General features: G+C 47.4%; 1 protein-coding gene across 1 annotated transcript in view; it reads left to right on the top strand.

Moving 5' to 3' along the window:
• The window catches only part of LOC147689184 (uncharacterized), a 31,483-nt gene that overhangs the window by 5,059 nt on the left and 1,210 nt on the right, over positions 1–25,214 (top strand). Inside the window, exons 2-3 of the mRNA XM_086939881.1 lie at positions 11,515–11,768; positions 22,953–23,287. Of these exons, the coding sequence (XP_086796007.1) occupies positions 11,515–11,768; positions 22,953–23,287 (589 nt within the window). The remainder of the gene's footprint in view (positions 1–11,514; positions 11,769–22,952; positions 23,288–25,214) is intronic.

The raw sequence follows: 25,214 nt of genomic DNA on the forward strand, positions 1-25,214 counted from the left end.
GGTGCAATTAGCTTGCACGTCTTGCCTCGCCATATTAATCATCCATGCTCTTAGAAGAATAGGGCGCCCCTGCCATCGCAATCAATTTTCGCCGTCGTAATAAAGCCATTAGGGTGGGGGCAGGTAAAAGCACGTGTTAATGTTATCGAAGCAATTCACTCCTTCCGTCGCCGCTTGTTCATTCCCAGCTATTGCTTGCACGCAAGGAAATGCACTATCAGCAGCGCCCGGATATTGATGCCTTGTAGGAATCTGTTTTAAACTATTATCGTATAGATTTTATTTATTCCTTAACTTACCCATTGGATGCCTTTCTCGGCTTTTACCATCTTTCCTTCAGTCCTATACAAATGCACTCGATAGGATCATGTTTATGGTCAATTGTTGCCTTGCCGACTTCTAGGAATCTTTAGGCAGTCTGCAAAGCGCCACAGTTTGAGAGTTTTCCCTTGCAACTGACAAACGCAGATATCCTGAAAGGAAACTCCAGTATCGTTTTGTATTAATCATTATTCTAAAGTACCTACGTATAACTTGGTTTAATTTACCACAAAAGGGGTCATTTATCCTACTAGATAGGCACAACTGTGATCTCTATTCAGTCTTTGTTTTCTAACATGCATTGGTAAAAGTGCTAGACATTAGACATTTACATGTCACACGTAAAAAGACCGAATATATGGCTATGTCACACATACCTAGCTCAAACTTCGACAGCTATGCATAGGTATGCTAGTCTTTATTATGTATGTGTCAGTATATATTAACTTACATATAAGTCTCTAGTCTATGGTACAAAGGTGTAACATGGGCACCGCACATTAGGTGTTTACATTATGTAGCTCCGAATTTCCCTCGGGTTGCTGCCATCACGAAGGCACAACTTCATTCAAGCACAGCCTAAAGATTTGAGAGTTGTTTATTTATATGTGCCTAACCTTGTTTATGTTTACAAACTCTGAGCTTACAAACAGTACGTTTTCCTGGGTAACTTGTAATATTACTAAATTATATTGAGTCATATGTAAGTTTCTAAGTGGTATTTGGAAGTATCTTGGGGGCGCACGTCCCGGAAGATACCATTCCAGGTCCGTTCGGTTCCCTGACTTTCTATTCTGCTGCGCCACAATATCACTGTTTAAAATCCTAGTAGGTGGGGCCTGTAATCCGATACTAAAGTTGCTGAAATTTGAGGTTAACAAGTGGAGCGTGACCAGTCAGCACCCACAACAGGCCCAGCGATGTCATGAAGCGTTAAACTTCACAAGTGCGACACAAGGTCATAATTCGAAATTGAGAGTACCCCCAAAGTAAACATAATTTACCAAACGGGTATTTTGAGTGGCCTTGAGTAATCCACTCAGTGAAGGGACTGGCATCATTGTTTATATGTCACGCATGTTTGCCACAGGGATTAAAAATCTTCCCCTGGCTTGTAAGCTGAGCCACACATCTGTGATACAGCCTTCATCGGTATGATGGAGAGTGAGATATGAAACATTAAACCATCGCATACACTTCCCTTCCAATAAAATCTATCTGTTGTGAAGTTCAACTATGCAAAGTAACTTCAAGCAATAAAACTTAATAGATCTGGTGGGTAAGACACGTGGAAAAATATTTTAATGGGGGAGCAATCCTGCAAGCATAAATCCAAATGTGCTGCTCGAACAGCCAGGTCTTGCAGTAGCGGCACCCCACCCCCCGCCCCCCAAGCGCCTTGAGACCCTCCGGGTAAGTACCGCGCTCTATAAATGCCTTGATTGATTGATTGATTGATTGATTGAAGACACACAAGCTAGCCTGAATTGTCATATACACTTCGCTTTAAAACATGAAGACACCTTTGCGTCATAATGGTTACCTGGTGGATGTTGTGATGCTTTCATTGGCATTGGACCCGGACTAAAATAAGGGCAACATATACTTTAAGGATGGAGTGCTATTTCAGAATGCTGCCCGTTTAGTTGATGATATTGCATTAATATGTCAAAACATCCGAAATGGACAATCCTGAAGTGATGTGGTTTACTGCATAATACTGCAGTGCCTTTTAGGATTACATGTGTGAGTTAGACACATTTGGATTTATGCTTGCAGGATTGCTCCCCCTTTAAAATATTTTTCCACGTGTCTTACCCACCAGATCTATTAAGTTTTATTGCTTGAAGTTACTTCGCATAGTTCCTTACTGACTACGTCACACATCTACTGTAGTTTTAAATTTAAACAGTTCCATCGTTAGGTCGGAGCGAGTTTATGTATACATTGAGAATGCATCCATTTGTAGGAGCGAGCTCTGGTGGTACATACATGGCAGAGTGTGCGGTAGGTGACATGGAGCGCACAGTGATTGATACGTTATGTAACAGATTATTAGCTAATATATCTGGTTGTACTAGCAGTGCACAGACAGGCTCAAACAAAGTTGGAATTATGGCAGATTAAAACTGTCGTTTAGGGGCGCCAGTCGAAACCGCCCATGAACTTGTTTCATCAAGGAAGCAATACATTCCCGACAAGGCTTTGTGATGAACAACTGTAATAGCTCACTGTCGCCACCTTCTGGCTACCTGGCTATCGTCCCTTACAGAGAAGGAATTTGTTTTATGCACAGATATTCAAATATGATAGTAAAGATTCTGAACACCAAGTGCTCTAGCAGGCGGCACAGCCCCTTTCCTGGCTCTCACGATAAAAATCAAGGGCCTTATTTATGAAGGCCTTGCGCCGCCGGTGCGTCACTTTTAACATGGGAAAAAGTGACGCACCGGTGGCGCAAGGCCTTCATAAATAAGGCCCCAATTATGCAATGCATGGTTGACAAGCACGTCATCCTGAATGAGGCAGTCCTTCATTTGCTCGAGGTCAACTTTTTGTTATTTAATTCATTTATGCGTTTTATGTAGCACGGACGTCACCCGAAGGCGGAGCTCTTCACAATAAGTACACGAAATGACAGGGATTAATCGTACAAAAGCAGACGTTAAGTTACATGAGGTAAAGCAACGACAATTGTGAAGCAAACAAAATACATGAGGTAGCCAACAGTGCATTGCAGAAGGGATAAGTGATAAGTGTGCAAGTTGCAAGAGAGACAAAGTACAATTGGAGGTAAAATACTGCAATATGTGCTAGACACTCAGGCCTAGAACAAACGTAAGGTAGGCGATGGTGGCACTTGTGCAAGCAGCAAAGGCAAACAACGGTTACAAGGGAAAATACAGTATAATTAGAGGTGAAATACTGCAATACAACAGAGAACTGGGAATGACATTTGGCGGCTACGGGCATCTGCTAGTGCGTGCTCTAACCAATCTCAAATAACGATCTTGCAGTAAGTTGCCAGGACATTCACTGTCATGATTATTACAGCACTGGACATGTCTTTCACAAGCCCACCACTTTGCTTGGACAAATATCACTGGTTTGCCATTATCAGCAGATACAATAATGCTAATAGTCACCTGCAGATCCCCCGTATAATATGTCCGGACAAAAACAACTAACCGTCAAGGAATCTCTGTAAGAGGTGTGGCTTTTGTAACTAAGGGCGTGGCCTAAGACCGTATCTAAGCAATCCCCATCAGAGGTGCGGCTTGTGTACCTAAGGGCGTGTCCTAAGAACTGTTCTAAGACATCTCCATAGTGGTGTGGTGAAGGGTACTATGATAGAGGTGCACCTAAAGGCTTAGTAAAGGAGGAGAGACGAAATCACTCACCCAAAATGCAATGGTCAATATCAGGCTTAAGCATCTGAATGATGGGCTTAAATTAAAGGGTTACAGCGGCAATGGTGGGTTCAAGGTGAAGGGTGCCTCTGTAATAGATCCCGAATGTGATGTGCGGGGATAAGTAACGCCACTAGGTAAACAAGTACATGAGGTAGCTAACAGTGGATTCAGAAGGGAAAAGTGACAAGGGGCAGGTTACAAGAGAAACAAAGTACAATTGGAGGCGAAATACCGTGGCAAATGTTCCACAGGGACTTAAGAGATGCTTCCCTGATGGCGCCCTAATTACACGTGCCGCACCACCTGCGGGCTATAAAATTGTTGCCTTGTAAGAACGCTCTTAGGTTGGGTACACTTGTCTGGACTGGGGGTGAACATATCCCTCCTGGATGTACAAGTGGTACGAAACAGCGAGGTGAAGTAGCTAGGTGGGTGGGGGGGCTCTGTCATCGACGGGGGCCTCCTCCAGAGCTGTGGCGGAGTCACAGGGCGATCTGGAAGCAGATGGACAGTAGGGGTACCTCTGCGGCAGAAGGATACAGTCTAAATACCTCTGCCTGGCACAGTAAGGGTGCCTGAGCAAAGAACCTGGAGCCGAGGGTGTTCCAGGAAACATCGTTGGCGCCCCGTTTGTCCTTCGGGCGGTCGGGGGGCCTGAACCGACCGGGGGTGTGCCTCATCGCTCCGCCCTGACAGGGGGGGCGGGAGTAGAACGAAATAAAGTGATAATTTACTGCACCGTCAGAGCATCGACTCGCCGTGCAAGATGGCTCCTTAGGCATGCTGGTCAGCGAGGGGCTGCCGCATTGGATCGCCTGTAAGATGACCCACCTTATCAGCTACTTGTTGTACGAAATAAACCTGCACCACTGCTTTCCCACAAATATGTCTCATGAGTTTCCTTGGTATGTAAGTTAACGTGCGCAGTGTGGAGCGAGCGCTGGCGGTGTGGGCACTACTCTTGTTACTTTTATCTGAAGATTTAAAGTTTTGGAAGTTTCTCCCAAGCAGTGGCAGATCCCTCCTGCCGCCTGACCCTGGATGCCTAAGCCTCCGGCCATACCTCCAACAGACGCTCCCTCCGTGTACTCACTCACTTATGCTCCGACGAAAAGTTACACAGCATTGAGTATTACCTCCTCGTCCTGTCTTCCTCGCCACAGTAATTACCCATGAGCCTCCGGCTCCACACAGAACTCCAAGCAAAAAACAGTGCTCTAGTCTCCCTCTCCCTCCTCCAAGATGGCCCCCAGTGGCTCCAGCCAATCCCATAAAGGGACACAGAAGCACCAACAAGACCTGTTCTTTTTTTCTGCACTTCTCCAAGTGCTGTGTTTCCTGCTGGTCAGGGGAGTGGGGCTGCGGTCCTGCTTGTGCAGCCCCTTATGTCCTTGGGTATCAAGTTGGGGGAAGTAGTTTTCGTGCTATTTGTGTTGCTAATTAATGTTTTTCATTAGCGTCTTTCTTTCTGTTTAAAATTTGTGTTTCCCCCTTCTTCTGCCTACACGCCTCTTGTCCTGCTTTAGTGGACTTTCGTAGTGTCTATTTGCGGCTGGAGTCGTTTTTCGACTCGTTGTGCAGGGCGCATGGGTTCCTGCTCTGCCGTTTGTGTGTGTTTCGTTCCGGCCGCGCGTCCTGCTGAGCGGACGTAGCGCGGCCTGGTGCGTTTGCTCTGGGCCCCGGAGTCTCCCATTGTATGTGTATATCTTTCCTGACTTTCACTCTTGCAGGTGCGCTTGGTCTGGGGGCTGGAGGATCCCGGTCGCGTTTGGTTCATTTTCCCGGGGCCGAGTGAGCTTACTATGGGGGCCGGAGGCTCCCATTCTCTAATTACCTGCTGCCGGTTCTGTGCTATGGTGCTGTGTGAGCACCTTCGGGTCTCCGTTGCTCCTGCTGCCGGTGTCTATATGGGGCTGTATTTGTGTATGCGCGCGGATCTTCATGCTGCCTTTATGTTAATCAAAGTTGGGCGGGGACTGGTTTGTAGGGTTGCCTGGCAACCTCAGGACCTTTTTATGCCGGGCATATTGTCCCGTTCCTTGCCTGTATTCTTTCCGCTACTTCACTCGTGGGTGGCTATGGAGCTTGGTTCACCAGAATGTCCTGTTCCTGGTTCCTTGGTGGTGGCTTCAGGTTCAGGAGAACTAATTCCTTCTTTGGAAAATGTTACAGCGAATGATTTATTCTGCTGTGGCTGCGGCATTGCAGGGTCAGGTTCCTGTCGCTCCTGCTACAAGGGCATGGGTTGATGGCGCTGCTGCTGCTGAATCTGGGAATGAGGTGAAGGTTGATGTCAGGGGTCGCTTTGGACATGGTACCAACCTGAAGGAGGCACTGGGTCGCATTGCATTTACTTGGTGTTTCCTTCTGTTCTACCTGTGGTGGGCGCTCTGTTTTCACAGTATCGGCGTCCTGAGCCTGATTCTTTGACTGTCCATTCTTCTATTTAGGGAATTGGATGTTGAATGGTATGTTATGTACAAGGGCTCTTTTCCGCGTTTTTTGTGTATACGCTGTCCTCTGCTGGACTTTGTTGGTGACTTCCTGTCCTCGGTTGGGGTTGAGTCCTTGATGACGGTTTATCCTCTCATGGGGCTGTTGTTTCTGAGGATTCCGCTCCTGTGGATCCTGTAGATCGTAAGGTGGATGGTGCGGTTAGGCGCAATTTTGCGGCTGCTTCTCTCTCTTTCAGGGCTGCTGCCTATTCCTCTTACGCATTCTAATCCTTGCTTCAGTATTTTCGGTCTTTGGCTGGATTGTTGGGCCGAGGGGTGGATGTTTCTGCTGCTTTGTCGTGGATGGTGCAGCGGGTTCGTCTGCTTTCTGATGTCTCTTTTGATTCATTGGGGGCGGCGGCCTCTGCGGCTGGGTCTTCGATTGCTGTGAGACGTCTATTGTGGCTCCGCTCCTGGATGTCTGATGCGGCGCAGTAGGGTCTCCTGATGGTGTTCCCGTTTTCTGGGGTCTAATTGTTTGGGTCCCCTTTGAGGGACATGGTGATGACCTGGACGTGCTGGTCGCTTCCGAGCCTTTGGTGACCAGAGGGCTTTTTTGGTTATTCTCGTGGGGGCCATGCATGTCAGCCCTTTCGTGGGAGGGGGCGTGGCCTGGGTGATCCTTCCTTTGTCTGGTTCCGGTTCTCCGGTGCTTCTACCTCCTCCGCTCCCGCTTCGACATCCTGGCTGGTTCGCTCCTGGAGTTGATCCGGTTGGGGGTCGCCTTGCTTGCTTCGTGGACTCTTGGCGCAAGACTGTGTCAGATCATTGGGTGCTACAGGTGGTGTCCGGAGGTGTGCATCTTGGATTTGCCCTGCCTCCCCCTACCTGTTTCAGATTCGCTCCTTGTCCCAGGGACGCTCTGAGGCGGGTGGCTCTTTTGGAGGGTGTCGAGTCCTTTGTTCTGGGGTCTGCCTTGATTCCAGCACCCGTGGATCGGTTGGGGTTGGAGGTTTGTTCCTTCCTCTTCCTGGTGACGCGACGCTCTGAGGATCTCAGTTCTCCTGGGGTTTTTCTGGCCTCCATAGGCTTGTATGATGCTTTTCTGCATTTGCCTGTTCACACGGATTCTCAGAGGTTTCTCCATTTCTGCTTCCTGGGTCGTCGCTATCTGTTCCGGGTTTTGACTTTTGGCCTCTGATCTTCGCCCGGAATTTTTTACTGCGTTTCTGGCTCCTCTTATTGGACGTTTACATGGGGAGGGCGTTTGTGTTTTTCCTTTTCTGGGCGTTATTTGTATTTCTGCTTCTTCTCTTCGGGGCAGAGTTGCATGTCCGGAGGGTGTGCCTTGTCCTGATGCATCACGGCTTCCTGGTGAATGTTCCGAAGTCCTCCCTGGTTCCTGCTCGGCACTTGAATTTTATTGGGGCTCTGTTCATGTCTCCGTTGTGGATGGTGTTCCTGACCCCTGCTCAGATTCTGTCTCTGTTGTCTGCTGTGCAGTCCATGTTGTCGGGGCCTTCTCATCCTGTGAGCTTATAGTTACGGGTTCAGGGCCTGATGTCTGCGTCCTTGTTGCCCCTTACAAGGGCTCGCCTTCACATGTATTCCTTGGTGTCCCGCGTTTTGTTGCTTGGGTCACCTGTTCCATGGTTATGGGTGTTTTGGTCCCCGTGTCCCCGGCGGTTCGGGTGGTCCTGGAGCGGTGGTTGGTTTGGGTCATCTGTCCGGGGGCTGCCCGTTTCTGGTTGTTCCCTCCCGGGTTCTCTCTGCCGGTGCCTGTCTACTGGGGTGAGGTGCTACTCTGGGGGATTCGCCGTCTCTAGGGTTTTGGCCTCGGTCGGTGTTGTTTTCCACCTACATGGTGCTGTAGCCCGTCCTGTTATGTCTGTTGGATTTTTCGGATCTTCTTCGGGGTCGCCTTGTGCGGGTCCGGACAGACGATCAGGTGGTGATGTCTTATGTGATCCTTCATGGGGGGTGCAGGATTCACTCCCTCGGTTGCCTCTACCGTCGGTTTTGTTGTTGGGCGGTGGTGGACCTGGATTCCCTGTCTACCGTTTACCTGCCTGGTGCGGTGAACACTGTGGCGGATTGTCTGCACCGGGTGTTTTGTTCCATGGGGTCTTTGTCCCTCACGCGGTTGATGTTCGGGTGCTTGCGAGAGATGTTTGGCTGTCTGATTGTGGACCTGTTTGCCTCCAGGTACTATGCCAGGCTCCGCTGCTTTTGCACGATTATACCTTGCCGGGATGCCTGGAGGGTGGACGCCCTGTCGTTCCTTTGGCCGAAGGGCCTGTTATATGCCTTTCCTCCCTTTCCCTGATTCCGTTGGTCTTGCAAGGGATCGAGTGGGTGGGGTCGTTTGTCCTTCTGGTTGCTCCGGGGTGGTGCCGTCGTTCTTGATTTCCCCTGTTGCTGGAATTGGCTGTGTCTCAGGGCTGGACGTTACAGTTCATGCCTTCTCCTCTGTTGGATCCACTTCTACCTCTGCCTTTGTTCCAGTCCCTGGGTCTGTGGGCATGGCTCTTGAGTGGGGTTCGCTAATGCGTGCAGGTTGTTCTTTTGCGGTTGCTGGCGTCGTTCGGCAATCTCGGAGGCCTTCTACTCTTGAGTCCTTTGCTAAGCATTGGGATGACTTTGCCTCTTGGTGTATGGGTCACGGGTCTGTCATTGGATTCTTTGGACCCTACTCGACTTCTGGATTTTTTGGATGATGGTTTCCTTTTGGGCTTGACCATTTCCACTCTCGGGCTCGTTGGGCCGCCATTCGGGCATTTCTTGTCCTGCCTTTGGTTTGAATTTATCCTTGTTGGCTCAACTTTTTAAGTCGCTTTCTTTGCGACGTCCCCGTCCTATCTTATGTTCTCCTCCTTGGGACCTTCCTCTGGTGTTGTGTTCCTTGCAGTCGGCTCCTTTCGGGCCTTTGGTGTCGGTGGGCCTGGAGTTCTTGACACTCACAGTGGTGTTTCTTGTGGCTCTTGCCTCTGCCAGGCGTATTGGTGTACTGGGTGCCTTCCTGCGCTCTGCTCCATTTTTGGTCATTTGTCTGATCGTGTGATGTTGCACCCTCATCCTACGTTTGTTGCTGGGGTGGATTCTTATTTCACCGTTTTGCTGCAGTGGTTCTTCCGGTTCTTTGTCCTGATCCTTCCTCTGCTGTGGATTGCCTTCTCCGCCTGTTGGATGTGCATCATGCATTGTTGGTTTCTTTATCACGCACCTCTTACTTTTGTGGGGTTGCCAATTTGTTTGTCAATTTTGGTTTGTCTCGTCAGGGCCTAATGCCCTCCCTGTCCACTGTCAGTCGTTGGATTAGGGAGGCCATGCTGTTGGCTTATGGTTCTGTTTCTGAACTTCCCCCTCTTCGTGTTCGGGGTCGGTCCACCAGATCTGTTTCTGTATCATGGGCCGCTTTTATGGGGGTGTCCATGATGGATGTTTGCCGGGCTGCCGCTTGGTCGTCCCCACATACTTTCATGTCTCATTATCGCCTTCGGATTGGGGGTGGGGGTTCGGTTTCCTTTGCCTCTTCTGTACTGTCGGCTGGGTTTCCTTGAGGTGTACGTTTCTGTGGAATTTTTTGTACCTCTTGTGATTCTGATATGTTCCTCTGCATTTTTTATGTGGAGTGTTTTCCTTGCATGAAGCTGATTGCTTTGGTATCAGCTCATGGGTAATTACTGTGGCGAGGAAGACAGGACGAGGAGGTAATGCCCCGGTTACTTACCGGTAATCTTCATTACTCCGAGTTCATGTCTTCCTCGCCACAGTATAGTTTTCCTTCCCTCCCGGTCCTGTTGGTGGCTTCATGTCTGCGGCTTGGTTCTTCAGGTCATGTTGGTGCTTCTGTGTCCCTTTATGGGATTGGCTGGAGCCACTGGGGGCCATCTTGGAGGAGGGAGAGGGAGACTAGAGCGCTGTTTTTTGCCTGTAGTTCTGTGTGGAGCCGGAGGCTCATGGGTAATTACTGTGGCGAGGAAGACATGGACTCGGAGTAATGAAGAATACCGGTAAGTAACCGGGGCATTAAACTGCATCCAAGCTGTGCCCGCTGAATGAAGGACGGCTGAAGGTCGTTGGTAGCAATTTCCCACATTGTGCGCGCGGCGCCCGTGGCACCTCATTGCGGCGCACCGGGGTGCCGCTGCGCACAGTTTGGGAACCACGGCGCTAAGGGCAGAGTTTGACTCTGGTTCATCACATGACAGATCGCAACCCCCCCTGAGGATTCATTTCACACACGTAGCTCACTGAATCGTACCTTGGCGCTGTAGCTCAGCTGTGGTTGGATTGGTTCTGCCCGCTCACTCTCATTCGGACCGGCGGCCTGAGTTCTTATTTGTGAACACTCTGGGTTCCCTTTGTTGGCATCAAAGTACAGTACGGGCACCATCTGTGGGCCTTTACTGAACAGAAGCAGAGGCAGGGGCGTAACTCAGGCCCCCGCAGCCCCAGCGGTGCGGGGGGGACCACACGCTCCAGGGGCCCTCTCACTCTCAGCGAGCCTCTGCAAGCAAGCCTCTTCAAATATTCTGAAATATTCACAAATACAATGGTGCTCAACTGCGAACGGCCTCCCCAAGTCCCCATACATTAAAATGTGCGCGCAGGCCAATGTGACAGCCTCTAAGCCTCTCTTCATTAATTATGGTGCCGTGCGCACGCACGCCCTGTCGGCCTCTTAATGAATTAAATGGGGGCCCCGGGGCTTCTTCGGGCATTGGTATGCCCTCTGCTGCTCGCAGGTAGGGTCTTGCGGGGATTGGACAGGAGTGGCAAGGGGCAAGCGACGTAACGTTCCATGCTGCGCACTTTGAGGCGGCAGGGAGGAGAGCGGAGACATTTTGGCGGCTCGTCATGCGTTTATTTGAAGTATTTATAACCCCTTGGCTGCAGGGATGGAGCAGACAGCCTCTTCTGTCAGGGGAGCGCTCTGAATGATTGCCGAGGCGGACCGCGAGGATTTACAAGTGAGGTAGTGTGGCTCACTGGTTAGAGGCGGCAGACCCGAGAGCAGAGGACGGCCCGGGACCAGGGTTCGATTCCCGGCGCGGCAGGTTTCTGGACCAGGGTCAGCGGACTCGATAATTCTCTCGCCTCGGTGCCCACTCTGATCAGCGATCACACTCGGCAACTCTGGGCATTAGCTTGCCTCATCTTCACTAACGGCCCCACCAGACCGCCGGGGATGCCTGGTCTCACCCTGGAGATACCCATTAAGGGACCATCTCTCAGGGAAGCCAGGAAGGGTTTCGCAGCGGTCGAAGCGCCTTGGGACCCTCCGGGTAAGTAGTGCGCTATATAAATGCCTATACATTTACACATTTACATTTACATTACAGGTGTGGGTTGGGCTGGAGGGGGGGGGCGCCAGGCAGCGAGGGGTGTATCCGCCGCTGTAGTCGCTTGCCTGTCTAGCGAGGACTCGCCCGCACCTTCCTCTAAAGACGACTCCCTGTTTAAAAAGTTCTCAAAGAATGAGCAGTCTCCTGCTCCCTCAGTGCTGGGTCCGGCGGTCCTGCCTGTCGAATCCACTCAAAAGCCATCACGAGTGAAAGGCAATAAGGTGCGCACTCGCCCACTGCCCTGTAGCAGGGTTTCCGTTCTCCCACAGAACTGTGCTCAGAGATCTAGAACCTGGGTGAGTTAGGGTGACCCAAAACTCACCTTTGTTTCAGAAATCCCCTTACCAAGCTAGCTACAGTGTCTCATCGGTAGTAATAACTTCCCAATGACTTAGACAATCCAGAACATGAACTTAGGGTACCTCAGGAATCGTGGAACACATGAACACTCTTTCGTTATATAATCATTACAAACCGAAACTGGGAGGCAAAGAACACACGTGCAAGTTTGAAATGTTTATTTTTCAATGCAAAGTTCTCAAACGCAGTATCTTGTATAATATCAAAATACATATTATAAAAATCAGAGTTAACAGCATAGTCACTAGTCCATAGTAAGCGAATGGTGATAGCATATTATAATGCAAAATCTATAGAAATCTGTATCACCTATATTTCGCGCACCCTATTTAGAATATTATATCATATCTAAGAAGGTCTCATTAGGGTTCTAGCAGGGCGGGCCCATACCTCTAATTCTCAGTAGGAGGAGATCACATCAACAGCTACCAGCTCTCTGCATGCGAAGCATCAAGTGTGTTGATTCATTCCCTGTAACTCTATCTTAAACCCGAGTAGAGCCCAATGTTGGCAGCGACATTATTTGTGTTATGTCTAATGTGGTGCGAGGATCAGGCGTTCAGCAACCTTGTGTTAGGTTATTCTTAGAGGGTGCAGTTCTCAGTGTGCAGACATTTGTACCAAGTGTACCAAGCACAACTGATATCAGGGCAATAACATATTATTCTCAAATAAATCACATCTTTCGTCTAGGTTGAAAGCTACAATAACAATTAGGTGTCGTGCGCAAACTGAAGCCTGAAGGAAAATATGGTGTTTAAACATTTAATAAACTCATGCTAACTTAACACAATATATAGAAACGCAGTAACCATATGACACCCCCCCCAATGATCCAAGGACGGTCAAAAAAAAAAAGAACAATTAAGCCAATACTACAAGAAAGGCAAAACATGAAAGCAGACTTCAATAATATTGAGCCAAGCTAAATGTATGTAAATGTATATAAAAACCAATAATACAAAATATGTATGAATGCCTATAGTGGCCACACAAAAATAAAAAAACTTGAACTTGAGGCCATTTATATGATCATAGGCCCAGAACATATCAAAGTCCAATGTTCGTAATAAACAAGGCACCATTCAGAATTACTAAAAAGTCACGTGCCATAATAGTGAAAGTCTCCAAAGCCACTCATGGGTGGATAGAATATGCAAAATAGGTAGCCACAGCCTCCAACATGAAATCACTGTCATCATCCGAAAACAGTTCAGACATCCAATTAAGTAATGGGAAAGAACATACGTGCTCCTCCAGCACTGAATCCTCTAGCAGCATCAGAGGACAACTCAGTGGGTTCTCGAGAACGCTATGTGCCAGAAAGTCATGCGCCGCTGCGAATATGTCCCACTGACCCATTAGTCCATGCATCGCTGCCACTGCCATAACCCTTTTGCCAGAACAAACCAACTCGTGAGCAACTACGGGGCTCATCAGCTGATCAAAATCGACATCAGGAGAAGTCGGTAAGCAGAGACACAAATCAATGGCCAAGTCGAAATCACAGCTCAGGCAATGAAACACAGGCTGGACACATGTGAAAAAGGAAAATCGGAACGATAATCCAAAAGCCGCGCTTAAAGTCGCAAGCGGCAAGGAGCCATAGTAATCAAGCATCCGATTGCGAAACAGCATCAGTAGGTGCTGAGCGTTTTCTTGCGCAGGATGGGCATCCATGTTTAATAAAGCAAAATATCACCAGTACGCCTGCAGCCAAAGCCAGCAAAACAGGAAATCCGCCAAACAAGCTTGCGAATATAGAATGAAAGAATGCAGGGATAATACCAAAAACTTTTTCAAACGTAGTCACGAGACCACTGCTAACTAATTTAAAAAAATGTGCCAGGCCTTTTGTGGTGGAGGCATTGAAGATCTGATGAACCAGCTCGCAGAAATGAAACGGCAAGTCAGTATTTAAAAGTGCCTGCACCTCTGTGCGTGTGTTAGCTATGTGAAGGACATAAGTTTCGCGGGCAGAGCTCAGCGCCACCTGTTTTTGAGACAATAGTGCTCTTATTCGGCTCAACCCATTGAAGTCCGCTCTCAAGGTTGGAATTCTTGGCCAAATGGAAACATCTGAATTCCCATGCGTGGGTGGGTATAACACGTTTTTGCAACACACCACACATTCTGATACAGTAACCACATATGCGATACCGACCATTAACCCACAACAAAGTTCGTTGTTCAAAAGTAAATAACTACCATTAGACAACAAAGTGAATGTGGGAACTATTGCAGGAACCGGCGTGCCCTTTAAAACACAGGCTAAATTTGGTCTGTCCTGATTACAAGAACCATGTAATTGGATGTGTCTGCATATCAGTGAACGGTCAGGCGACTGTGTGCATTCTTCACCATTCAGATTCACTTCATTTCCCTCTTTCAGACATCTGTATGTATATGGTAAAGACCATGTCTCATGCAGGAAAGCACTTCCTAGTGGTTCATATCGCCCTATAGCAATATATCTCATACAATTTGTAAATTTATACAAAGCAAATGGCAAAGTTATAATACCATGGATAAGCCATGTAGCAGCAGCCGCCTCAGCCACAGAGAAAGGCAAAGATTCTAACTTCTCAATGTGTAACATAGAAAATGTCGCATCTCGCATGGAAAGCATGCGCTGCTTGTCAGTCAAATTAAACGGGGCAAACAATGATGAAACGTTCAAATAACTCCAAGGCACTCGACCAGACTTGAGAGTCTGTAGTGTCCAGGCAAACTGCATAACAGAACGCAATTGATTTTGACCATGATATAAAACGGACACTTCATCATGTACAATGTCAACAACAGAAGAAACAATATTGTTTAACGTGTAAATTCGGGAAGAAAGCGTGTTAATACTGTTATCGACCACTGCAAGTACCTTTTCCAAATTTGCTTGGTCAATTGCCCTTAGGCGCTTAGCAGCCTCAATTTGAGACACTTTCCAAATTTCATTGTAAACAGCATAAATCCACCGTTTAGACCTACCCTTAACTGGGCATTTTATAAAATCATTCAAATCCACATTTTCAGTCAACTGAGACAGATGTAGTTTAACTGCAGCTAACGTGGAATGTTGTAACCAATTCTGACACAGTTTCCCTACAGAGTAAGTGGTGACAGTATAATCAGTTTCAAAACGGGGATCTGGTCGCACTTGTGTGAACCCTTCAGCCAACCCTAGAAATCGACGTTGGCAAGAATCAGAACTCTTTTGCCATAATAGCCAACCTTTAGGATCCAAGCTGGACACATTAAAGGACAAATTGCATATAAGAGATTGTATCTCATGAATAGTCAATTTGGTAAAATTACCCCTACCTGAATAATCTTTAAAATCGGGGATAGTTGGTGTATTTAATCTTTTAGAAGTAGCCAATCCAAAGCATGTTGTTTGGGAAATGGTCGAATTTAGAAACAAGATGTGATTCGGGATGAGACATGCGTGGTGCAAAGCCTCAGTGCCTTGTACCTGCCAATCTTTGGTACCCCAAACCGATTTAAGGTCAATTATTCCCTTCCAGAACTCGTAGCCTTCTACAGCCAACTTGTCTAGAAAGGACTTCGAATACAGCAACTTTGTATCGGTAAGTCTAACTTTGGACATGGATTTTCCTGTCATTCTGAAGTAGAACGACTCTGGATTTGATTGATTGAAATCTGTAAAATAACTGTATTTTTTCAGAAATGTATTGGAGCTTCCTATGAAAGGAGCTGGGCAGTGCTCCCACTGCGTGTAATTCACAGCAACCCTCCTGGAGTTCGTCTTATGGAGAAAATGATTACCATAATGTTGGAAGCAAAACAAATCACCATAATTAATAGAATCTAAATATAAGTCTTCAGCATCAAAAGCTGCATAGTATTTTAAATCAGAAAATAATGCTTCTACGGCCTGAATATCCCAATCATCAGAACGTACATTTTGTTTAATCACATCTCCCATGTTTACTCTAAGCACATTCGAAACATTAATCACTTCAGTAGGCCCATGTATCTGAAATCTAACCGCATCCCACACAATCCCATCAAGGACAGGCCAAGCTGTAATGTTGACTGTATTTAGGTTTCGTTTCAGTCTGTGCGCTGAATGTGAAGAGGAAAGAGGGGCCAATGTTCCATTAAGGTACCGAATTCCTGTTCTTTCTTTAACGTAGTGACCATAGATCAGGCGGAAAAAATAAAACACAAAACCAATTGACATAAAAAGGTAAAATGAAAATAAGATCAACCAAATGTATGTCCAAGGGGGAATTAAAAAATGTTTTTTAAACAACGTGGCATATTTTGCAATAGTTGAGGGTTTCTTTGAAAGTTCTGAAACAGAGTCAAAAGAGAATCTGGACTGGTCGGCCAAACGAGTCTGTAAATCAGGCATCGGTAAATCAGCAGGATAGGTGTAGTTTAGCTCATCAATGTTAGTAACAGGAATAGTATTTAATAAAGGACTGGATATGGCAGGCATCTCGAGGGACACCTCCTGTTCTGCACCAGATGTAATAGCCAGCACAGAGTGCCTCACCATGGAAGGACAGGATACAGCCGGTGTCTTGCTATGAAGAATCGGCCACCCTGTGTGTCTTGACATTGTCAATAGAAATAAATCTGTTTTTCTTACGACCTGGAAGTGGTGGTAAAATGACTGTTCTTGTGCCCTTCACTCCAAGAACTCGAACCGGTGTCCGATATGAGGGACCAAACTCTTTCTTGTTATCGATCTTCTCTCGAACCAGTTCTCCAACTAGGGGTAGCCAGCCAACTACCGGGATCTGCAGCGCATCATCCGATGTGGAGGGCAAATGTTCCTTTGCAAGACTGTCTCTGGTCTTTTGTAGATTCTGTAAGACATTGCAATGTTCATCTACGTCAAAGGCCGTGGCCTGGGGCTCGCAGTCTAGCCCATCGAGGTCAGGGACATACATCTTGATACCAAAGAGCATTTCGTACGGGGTCCGCCCACCCAGAGACCTTCTAGGGAGATTATTAAGCGCACGCTGCACGCCCATGAGGTGGGCTAACCAGTTTCTGCCAGTGCCTATAACTCGAGCTGTCAAAGATTGCTTTAAGTCGCGGTTCATTCGTTCAACTACACTATTGCCCTCGGGCCTGTAGGGACTCGAAAACTTGACTTGGACACCCATCGAAACCATAGCATCCTTATACACCTTAGAGGCGAAAGCCGGACCCTGATCCGAATGGAAGGTACCACAGGCAAAAATTCCCACAAAGACTCGCAAATCCTTAATGACAGTACGTGAATCAGCGCTCCGATGTGGCCATACCCACACAAAGCGTGTGCATGAATCAACTGCTACTAAGATGTACTTGTATGCAGTATCAGAGGAAAATGGACCGCAGTGATCCAAATAAACGCATCCAAGTGGTTTATTCGAGATGTACAACTGTGTCTGAGGCGGACGCGCAGCAGGTGAAGGTTTAATCTGCTGGCAAATGTCACATTGAAGGACATAATCGCGCGTCTGTTTGTACAGTCCCCGCCACCAGAACCTTTGTTGCAGCTGAGTTACAGTGGCTGAGACGCCCGCATGCGCAGACGCTACACCTTCATGAGCCGCTGTAATCAAAGTAGCCCTGCGATCCGAGTTGGGAACTAGACGTTCGCCAACATCAGGAATTTTCACATAAGGAACCTTATCGGGACTTAAGTGGTATGTGTATTTAGAAGGGAACCCCGCAGGATATTTACTTCCCTTCTCGGTTGCAGCAACAGCTGCCAAGATGTCATCATCTATTTTGCTTTTGGACCTCGTGACTGCTGCAACTAAGTATTTTGATACCGCTGACTTCGCTGCTTCGTCAGCAAGCGAGTTACCAACAGCGTGGACCCCCACGCGCTGATGGCCGAGAGTATGAATCACAAACACGAGTGGCAACTTTTCTTTAAGTTCTGCCACTCGGACCCAGATCATCTTATGTTTTATTGTGCTACCTTTGGAATCACGAAATTCATTCTGAATCCAAAAGAACAAGTTCTCATTGTAAGACTGGACACAGTAGTAAGAATCACTTACGATCAAAGTCGTCACACTAGGATCGGCATACTCCAATGCAAGCATCAGAGCACGAAGCTCTGCTAATTGTGCGGTGCAGTCCCCGAGCGTCTGCGTGTGCACGACACTGGACTTGAACTCATCGTTCACCATGGCACCGACCACAATGGCGCAAGCGGAAACGTAGGCATGTTTAGAGCCATGCGCACACTGCGCCGAACCATCAGTGTAAATAATACAATGGAAATCCTCCAACGGCCGCATAGCTAAAGGAGCAGGATGAATACATTCATACTGTAAATACTCCTGCGACCGTAACGTGGCGTCAAAAATAAACGTGATATCCTGGGACGTCAAGGATGCAGCCCACTGAATCCACCGAGGGTGCAAAGCTTTGGAATTAGGTACACTGGCTTTCGTGACTGCCTCCAAGGCAGGACACGGGGTAACAACCAACATGCGTTTTCCCTGTGACAAGGCACGTTCTTTAAGAATTGCCATCTGCACAGCCGTTAAAACATTATCCACAGTGGAAAAACGCAGTTCAGCCGAAGTGTACAAGTGTGACTTGTAAGCAATAGGTACTGTATCTCCTTCATTAAAGGTCAGGTACGTGAAACCCACCGCCCCTGGGATAATTCTTATCACCAGGTTGGTCTGGTTATCACGAGTCTGTAAGTATTCAGAAGCGAGCAAATCAGCCTGCAAAGACTGCAGAATGGCTGAATGCTCAGGCAGCCAGCATGATTTGAAAAAAGATGGTTGTATCAAAGCATACAAAGGCTTGATACGCTGGGCATATTCCGGAATGTAAGTCCTTCCGAAATTCAAGAAACCCAGTAGAGATTGTAATTTTTTCAGCGTTGTCGGAGAGCGCAACTGTGCGCACTTCTCCAGGAAATGGGGTGCTAAACCCTTCCCCTCGTTGTTAAGCTCGTAGCCTAGAAACAACACTGTGTACTCTGCAATGTGCGACTTTGCAAAGTTAAACTTGTAACCTATGTCAGCAAAGTTACAAATTATGCTATTTACTCGACACAGATGCTCCCAAAGATCGTCGTCTGTGAGATAAATATCATCCACATACGAACAAGCAACTGGGTCGATGCCCTCCAAAAGAGAGACAATGCGGGCGGAGAATACTCCAGGACTGTTCTTATAGCCCATTGGGAGACGCCGAAACATTTTTTGCACACCGCCGCATGTAAAACTGGTCCATTGGGAACTTAGACCGTCTAATCTATGGGCACAAAAACCATTGGAAATGTCAAGCGTGGTTTTGAACCGTTTACGCTCAAGACTATTCACTAATGCAGAGCCATGAGTATTCTGTACTGCGCAGTTATGGCAATGCGAGTTCAAATGCCTATAATCTAAAACCAAACGATATGAGCCGTCCGGCTTGTTTACAGTAAAAAGGGGGTTATTCATCGGTGACACACACGTTTCAATTACACCTTGATATTCCAATTGTTCAAGGATAGCTGCGACTGAAGCTTTGGCTTCACGCTGTATGGGATATTGAGGTTGAGGCTGCGGCTGAGACCGTAACGGAATCTCATGGCTTGGAGACAATTTATCCCAGCCACACTGATTGCGGTACACAGCCGGCGCAAGCGCCAGAGCCCACTCTTCTGCAAAATGCAGCGCTTCCACTCTCGGTACAGTGTGCGCGAAACTGGGTAGGATTACCTCCTCCCCTCGCGGAGCTGCGAGAACAAAAGGTGGGGGCCAATCAGCATCCGAAAGCAAAATGTCATACGTAGACGAAAGATTTTCCCAAAATACCCCTTTTACAGTTCGCTGCATGTCACCTTCTATTAACAGGACAATTTCAAAAAGACGTTCAGGGGGAGCAACATGCGTATCAGCAGTTTCAATTACAACATAAGTGTCAGCCGCTGTCACCTTCAACAGTGGACGGAGGGCCTCTCTCACTATGGTAATCTCTGCCGCACTGTCCAGCAAGGTCAGAGCCCACGTCAGATTCCGAAGCCGCGTTCTCACTATCTGGGGCATATCGATGCGCTGTCAGGGCGGCGACTTTCTTCGTGGCAAACTGTGGTCTCTTGGGCGTAGTGCCTTCCTGCTGATCTCCACTGTTTCGCGGGCGGGGCTGACCACGTCCTTGCTGGCCACCCCGTCCCCTGCCGCCCCCTCCACCACCGGTTGACGGAGCCGATGAGTCCTGAAAGGAACGAGGAGAGCGTTGGTCAGAAGCCTGAAACCTTTCAGGTGACTTAATCATCGCGCGATCGCGCAAATCATAAACCCGATCTGACTGCGCAGACAACGGAGACGCAGGAGCAGAAACCTGTGTTTGTTGTTGTTGCTTACCCTGAGCCTGCTTTTTTGGCCAATTCTGTTTCTTGGACTTTTGTTGACCAGTAGTTTCCGAAGACTGACCCTGGGGCTGCTTTTTCTCTTCATCAGTAAAAGCTTTAAGTCCCTTCGCATTGCGGCCAACCATTTTGTAAGCCGCCACAATTATCCTTGCCAACTGCCGGGGTTTCTCGGCTTTGGGAATTTACGCTAAAGCGTTAGCTACCTGAAAGTTCACTGCATCCCCCTTGACATTCGCAAGGATCAGATCGCAAACTACATCAAAGGTTCCACACAGGCGCATACCCAACTCAACCGCAGACTCCGGTCCGTGTTCATCTTGAACACGTTTAAGGACCGCACCCAGATTGGTCACGGACGGGGAGCCATAGCACCTCGAATAGACCGCTGCAAAAGTCTTACCCCAGGTCTCACAGTCAACAAGTTCAGGAGCCAAATCTTTCGGTAAACTAAGCGTAAGAATCCGGTGCTTATCACCGGGATTCGTATTAGGAAACACAGCTTCTAGCTGGCCGAATTTCTCAGCAAGCCAGAACGGAAAATCATCCTTGTCCTGCGGCTTTTTGCCCATCACGGAATTAACCATGACACGATTGATTTTCAAACCAGCCTGTTCTGCACGAAGCTGTGCGCCCCTAGGGGCTACATCTTGAACATTACGGCTAGTGTAATGCACAAGCGCCCTAATCACTGTCACTGCGACTTCATGAAGTTGCCGCAGCTCAGCTATGCCACAAGTGGCTCGATTAGGGTGAGGAGTGAATCCAGCCAAAGCGGGCCAAGGAGTGCCCGGAATGGACAAAGGACCCAACCTTGGAGCGGTTAAAGCGTGTGGTAGGGCGCCACCAAACCAAACTCCATGCTGCCAAGCGTCAATAGGAACCTCCAGTGCTCTGTACGGAGCATACGCAACCGGTACAGCCGTAGCAGTGTAGGAATGGAAAACGTCAGAATTAGCGTTCACCGGCGGAAATGTCACCCACGAATAAAATAGTTCGTACGGGTAAGCATGTTCCGCACTCACCATTAGAACAACAGCCAAGCCCTCAACAGGGACTTCATAAGCCCGCAAATGGTCACGCACCGCAATGCGACTATGCTGCGGGATGTCCACGGCTTGTGCCATGTTAGCACAGGAAAGTTAAAAAACAAAGATTACTTTGTAGCACGACTGGGTAGTAATTCAAAGAAACCATTTACAGATAGATTCAAGCTTGAAAAAGACCTATTTCAAAAATAGGTAGGTTTTTCCGACACCTCCGTTTTCCGGAAACAGGAATGAAGGCGTTAAGGTTTGAATGATATACTACTCGAGTGTCATGATTTAAGGCCAACAACGTATGGGCGCCATGTAGCAGGGTTTCCGTTCTCCCACAGAACTGTGCACAGAGATCTAGAACCTGGGTGAGTTAGGGTGACCCAAAACTCACCTTTGTTTCAGAAATCCCCTTACCAAGCTAGCTACAGTGTCTCATCGGTAGTAATAACTTCCCAATGACTTAGACAATCCAGAACATGAACTTAGGGTACCTCAGGTATCGTGGAACACATGAACACTCTTTCGTTATATAATCATTACAAACCGAAACTGGGAGGCAAAGAACACACGTGCAAGTTTGAAATGTTTATTTTTCAATGCAAAGTTCTCAAACGCAGTATCTTGTATAATATCAACATACATATTATAAAAATCAGAGTTAACAGCATAGTCACTAGTCCATAGTAAGCGAATGGTGATAGCATATTATAATGCAAAATCTATAGAAATCTGTATCACCTATATTTCGCGCACCCTATTTAGAATATTATATTATGTCTAAGAAGGTCTCATTAGGGTTCTAGCAGGGCGGGCCCATACCTCTAATTCTCAGTAGGAGGAGATCACATCAACAGCCACCAGCTCTCTGCATGTGAAGCATCAAGTGTGTTGATTCATTCCCTGTAACTCTATCTTAAACCCGAGTAGAGCCCAATGTTGGCAGCGACATTATTTGTGTTATGTCTAATGTGGTGCGAGGATCTGGCCTTCAGCAACCTTGTGTTAGGTTATTCTTAGAGGGTGCAGTTCTCAGTGTGCATAAATATAGACCCAGTCAGTTCTATATTGTAGAAGACATGCCCAGCCGGACAGAGGTCTTCAAGTTTTATATTTCAATAAATGTTTTGAGAAACAATAATACACCTTCAACAATTCACGTTCGTGGGGCACAAGCCTGTACCAACCCACGACAGTACATAGACACAGACAACATACACAGAAGGGCTTACAAGGCAAGATCAAAAAGTCTCTGTAAAGTTTCAAAATTAAACAGAGAGATTCCAGTAGGTACCATTACATACTTTCGTGTGGTAAATCATTGTACAGGTATATGGTACACAGAGTCTGTTTATGTTGATTATTCTTGTGTCTCCTTGCTAGGGACCACTGTTGTTTCTGTACGATAAACTCCCGAGGTCCCTCGCTGATACTAATTGGGGTCCCCTTGTTGTTTTAAATAGTTCTCAGTGTGCAGACATTTGTACCAAGTGTACCAAGCACGACTGATATCAGGGCAATAACATATTATTCTCAAATAAATCACATCTTTCGTCTAGGTTGAAAGCTACAATAACAATTAGGTGTCGTGCGCAAACTGAAGCCTGAAGGAAAATATGGTGTTTAAAAATTTAATAAACTCATGCTAACTTAACACAATATATAGAAACGCAGTAACCATATGACAGCCCACTTTTCATATTAAAAGACGAACAAACTTTAAGAAAGGTCCCATGCTGAAAAGAGTCTCTTTTAGCAAAGCTTCTATTGTAACCAGTCCGCCATCTGGTGACCAGATCGGGGATAGGCCCACATTATTTGCTGAAGTAAATACAGTTGAGAGGGACATTAACATTTTTGGATTGAATAAGGTTGGGAAGAATGTCATTTCACCAACAGTATCAATGGACAGAAGTTTAGCCCCTGTGATATCTCAAGCAAATGGCGATGCTTTTCAGTGTATTACAGTTGACTCATCAAATTCTGATGTTGTGCAAACCTTAGCCATGAATAGCTGTTATCTATACTACTATTATAAAGAGAGAACATGCACCTTTGAGCCAGGTAAACTCGGGAACCACAGCGCCAATCCACACACCGATACATTGTAGAAATTGTCAGGGTGTGCAGATGGACAAAGGATATAAAAAAGAAAAATATAACGTACATTTCAAAATATAACTTTTAAAAAAAAGTAGTGCCCTGGAAGTAGCGCCGGCCGCGACGCTGCTCTGGTCACGACGTAGCGCTGGCCGCGATGTGCGTGATGAGGACGTGCGTGATGACGAGAAGGAGAGAAATGGAGCTGCGGTGAAGAGAGGAGCGCGGGCACGTCATGGCGAAGAGGAGCGGCGGGAAGGAGCGGCAGATCAGGTAAAGTAAATGCTCATTAAAATCGCGGCGGGAGGCGGGGGGAGGCGAGAAGGGGCAGGGGCAGCGGGAGGGGGGCGGGAGCGGGTGTGCACAGTGCGCCAGGTGGGAGGAGTGGGGGCGGGAGGAGTGGGGGTGGGAGGGAATCGGGACGGCAGGGGGTCGGGGCGGGAACGGGTGTACTGCCCCCAGCCCCTTTCTGCCCCAGGCAATGCTAGTCTATCTATACTACTATTATAAAGAGAGAGCCCAAACCTTTGAGGCGGGTAATCTCAGAAACAACAGCACCAATCACGAACACACCTAAAAGGCTTTGAGTCAGAAAAGGACAATGAGTGCACAACCAGAAGTGAACACACTGGTAATGGAGAAGCAAAATAGATGGTGCACCTGGGTGAGTGGGGAGCCCTTGGACCACTCGATGTTTGGTAGAGGAACTACCAAATACATGAATTGAAAATATACCCAATGCACTCAAAGGTTATTACGTCAGTAAGTAATATTATAGACAGCAAAAAAATAATAATGTACAAGGCGACAGAGAGATGTAGGAATCTCCAGTGGAGGAGTGGTCCGATGGAGTCCTTTATTATGTATAACAGCCAGCCGACACGTGTTTCATCGCTGATTGTGCGAATCCTCAGAGCTAATTGTGGCTGTATTACACCGGGAGGTCGCTTAGCTGGTGATACTTCCGACCCAGCCGGGCCCTTGACCTTCGATAAGTAGAAAACAGTGAAGAGGCTGCAAACCCCTATATGCGGCGCAAATCCGTCGAAAATATATCCTATGCTAATCCAATCAATCGGAACTTGTAAAAACGTTGTATATTCGGGCGTGTACACAGATCAAGTCTTTCAAGTGTTCACGCTGTTGTAGTGCAGACAGAGTCGGGTACGACTCATTTATGTCCGAGAAAGCCCGGTACCTAAGAATATCGTACAGTCGCTGCGTATTAGTCCCGATCGTGTGTCTGGTCAGACACACGAAGGTCAAGGGCCCGGCTGGGTCGGAAGTATCAACAGCTAAGCGACCTCCCGGTGTAATACAGCCACAATTAGCCCTGAGGATTCGCAATCAGCGATGAAACACGTGTCGGCTGGCTGTTATACATAATAAAGGACTCCATCGGACCACTCCTCCACTGGAGATTCCTACATCTCTCTGTCGCCTTGTACATTATTATTTTTTTGCTGTCTATAATATTACTTATTGACGTAATACCCTTTGAGTGCATTGGGTATATTTTCAATTCACAGCACCAATCACAACACCCAATACAGCGTTGGAAAGGCCAGTTACAGCAGAAGGACATAGGCTATGCAGACGCCCACCATATACATTTAAAAGGTAAAAGAACTGTGCCAGCAAAGTAGTCCCTTGTGGGCGTGTCCGCGTTGAGCTGTGGGCGTGACAAACGCTGGGGGCGTGTGGTACGTTCCGCCTTTCATGCCATGTCTCATATTGTGTGCTAATCCCACCCTGCTCCCTTTAAATACCTCTGCACCCCATAATCATAACCCACCCTTACTCCTTAAAATACCCCAACACCCTTAAACACTAACCCATCTTAACCCTAT

Source organism: Lissotriton vulgaris, chromosome 10, assembly GCF_964263255.1.
Source record: "Lissotriton vulgaris chromosome 10, aLisVul1.2, whole genome shotgun sequence".
NCBI classification, from domain to species: domain Eukaryota; kingdom Metazoa; phylum Chordata; class Amphibia; order Caudata; family Salamandridae; genus Lissotriton; species Lissotriton vulgaris.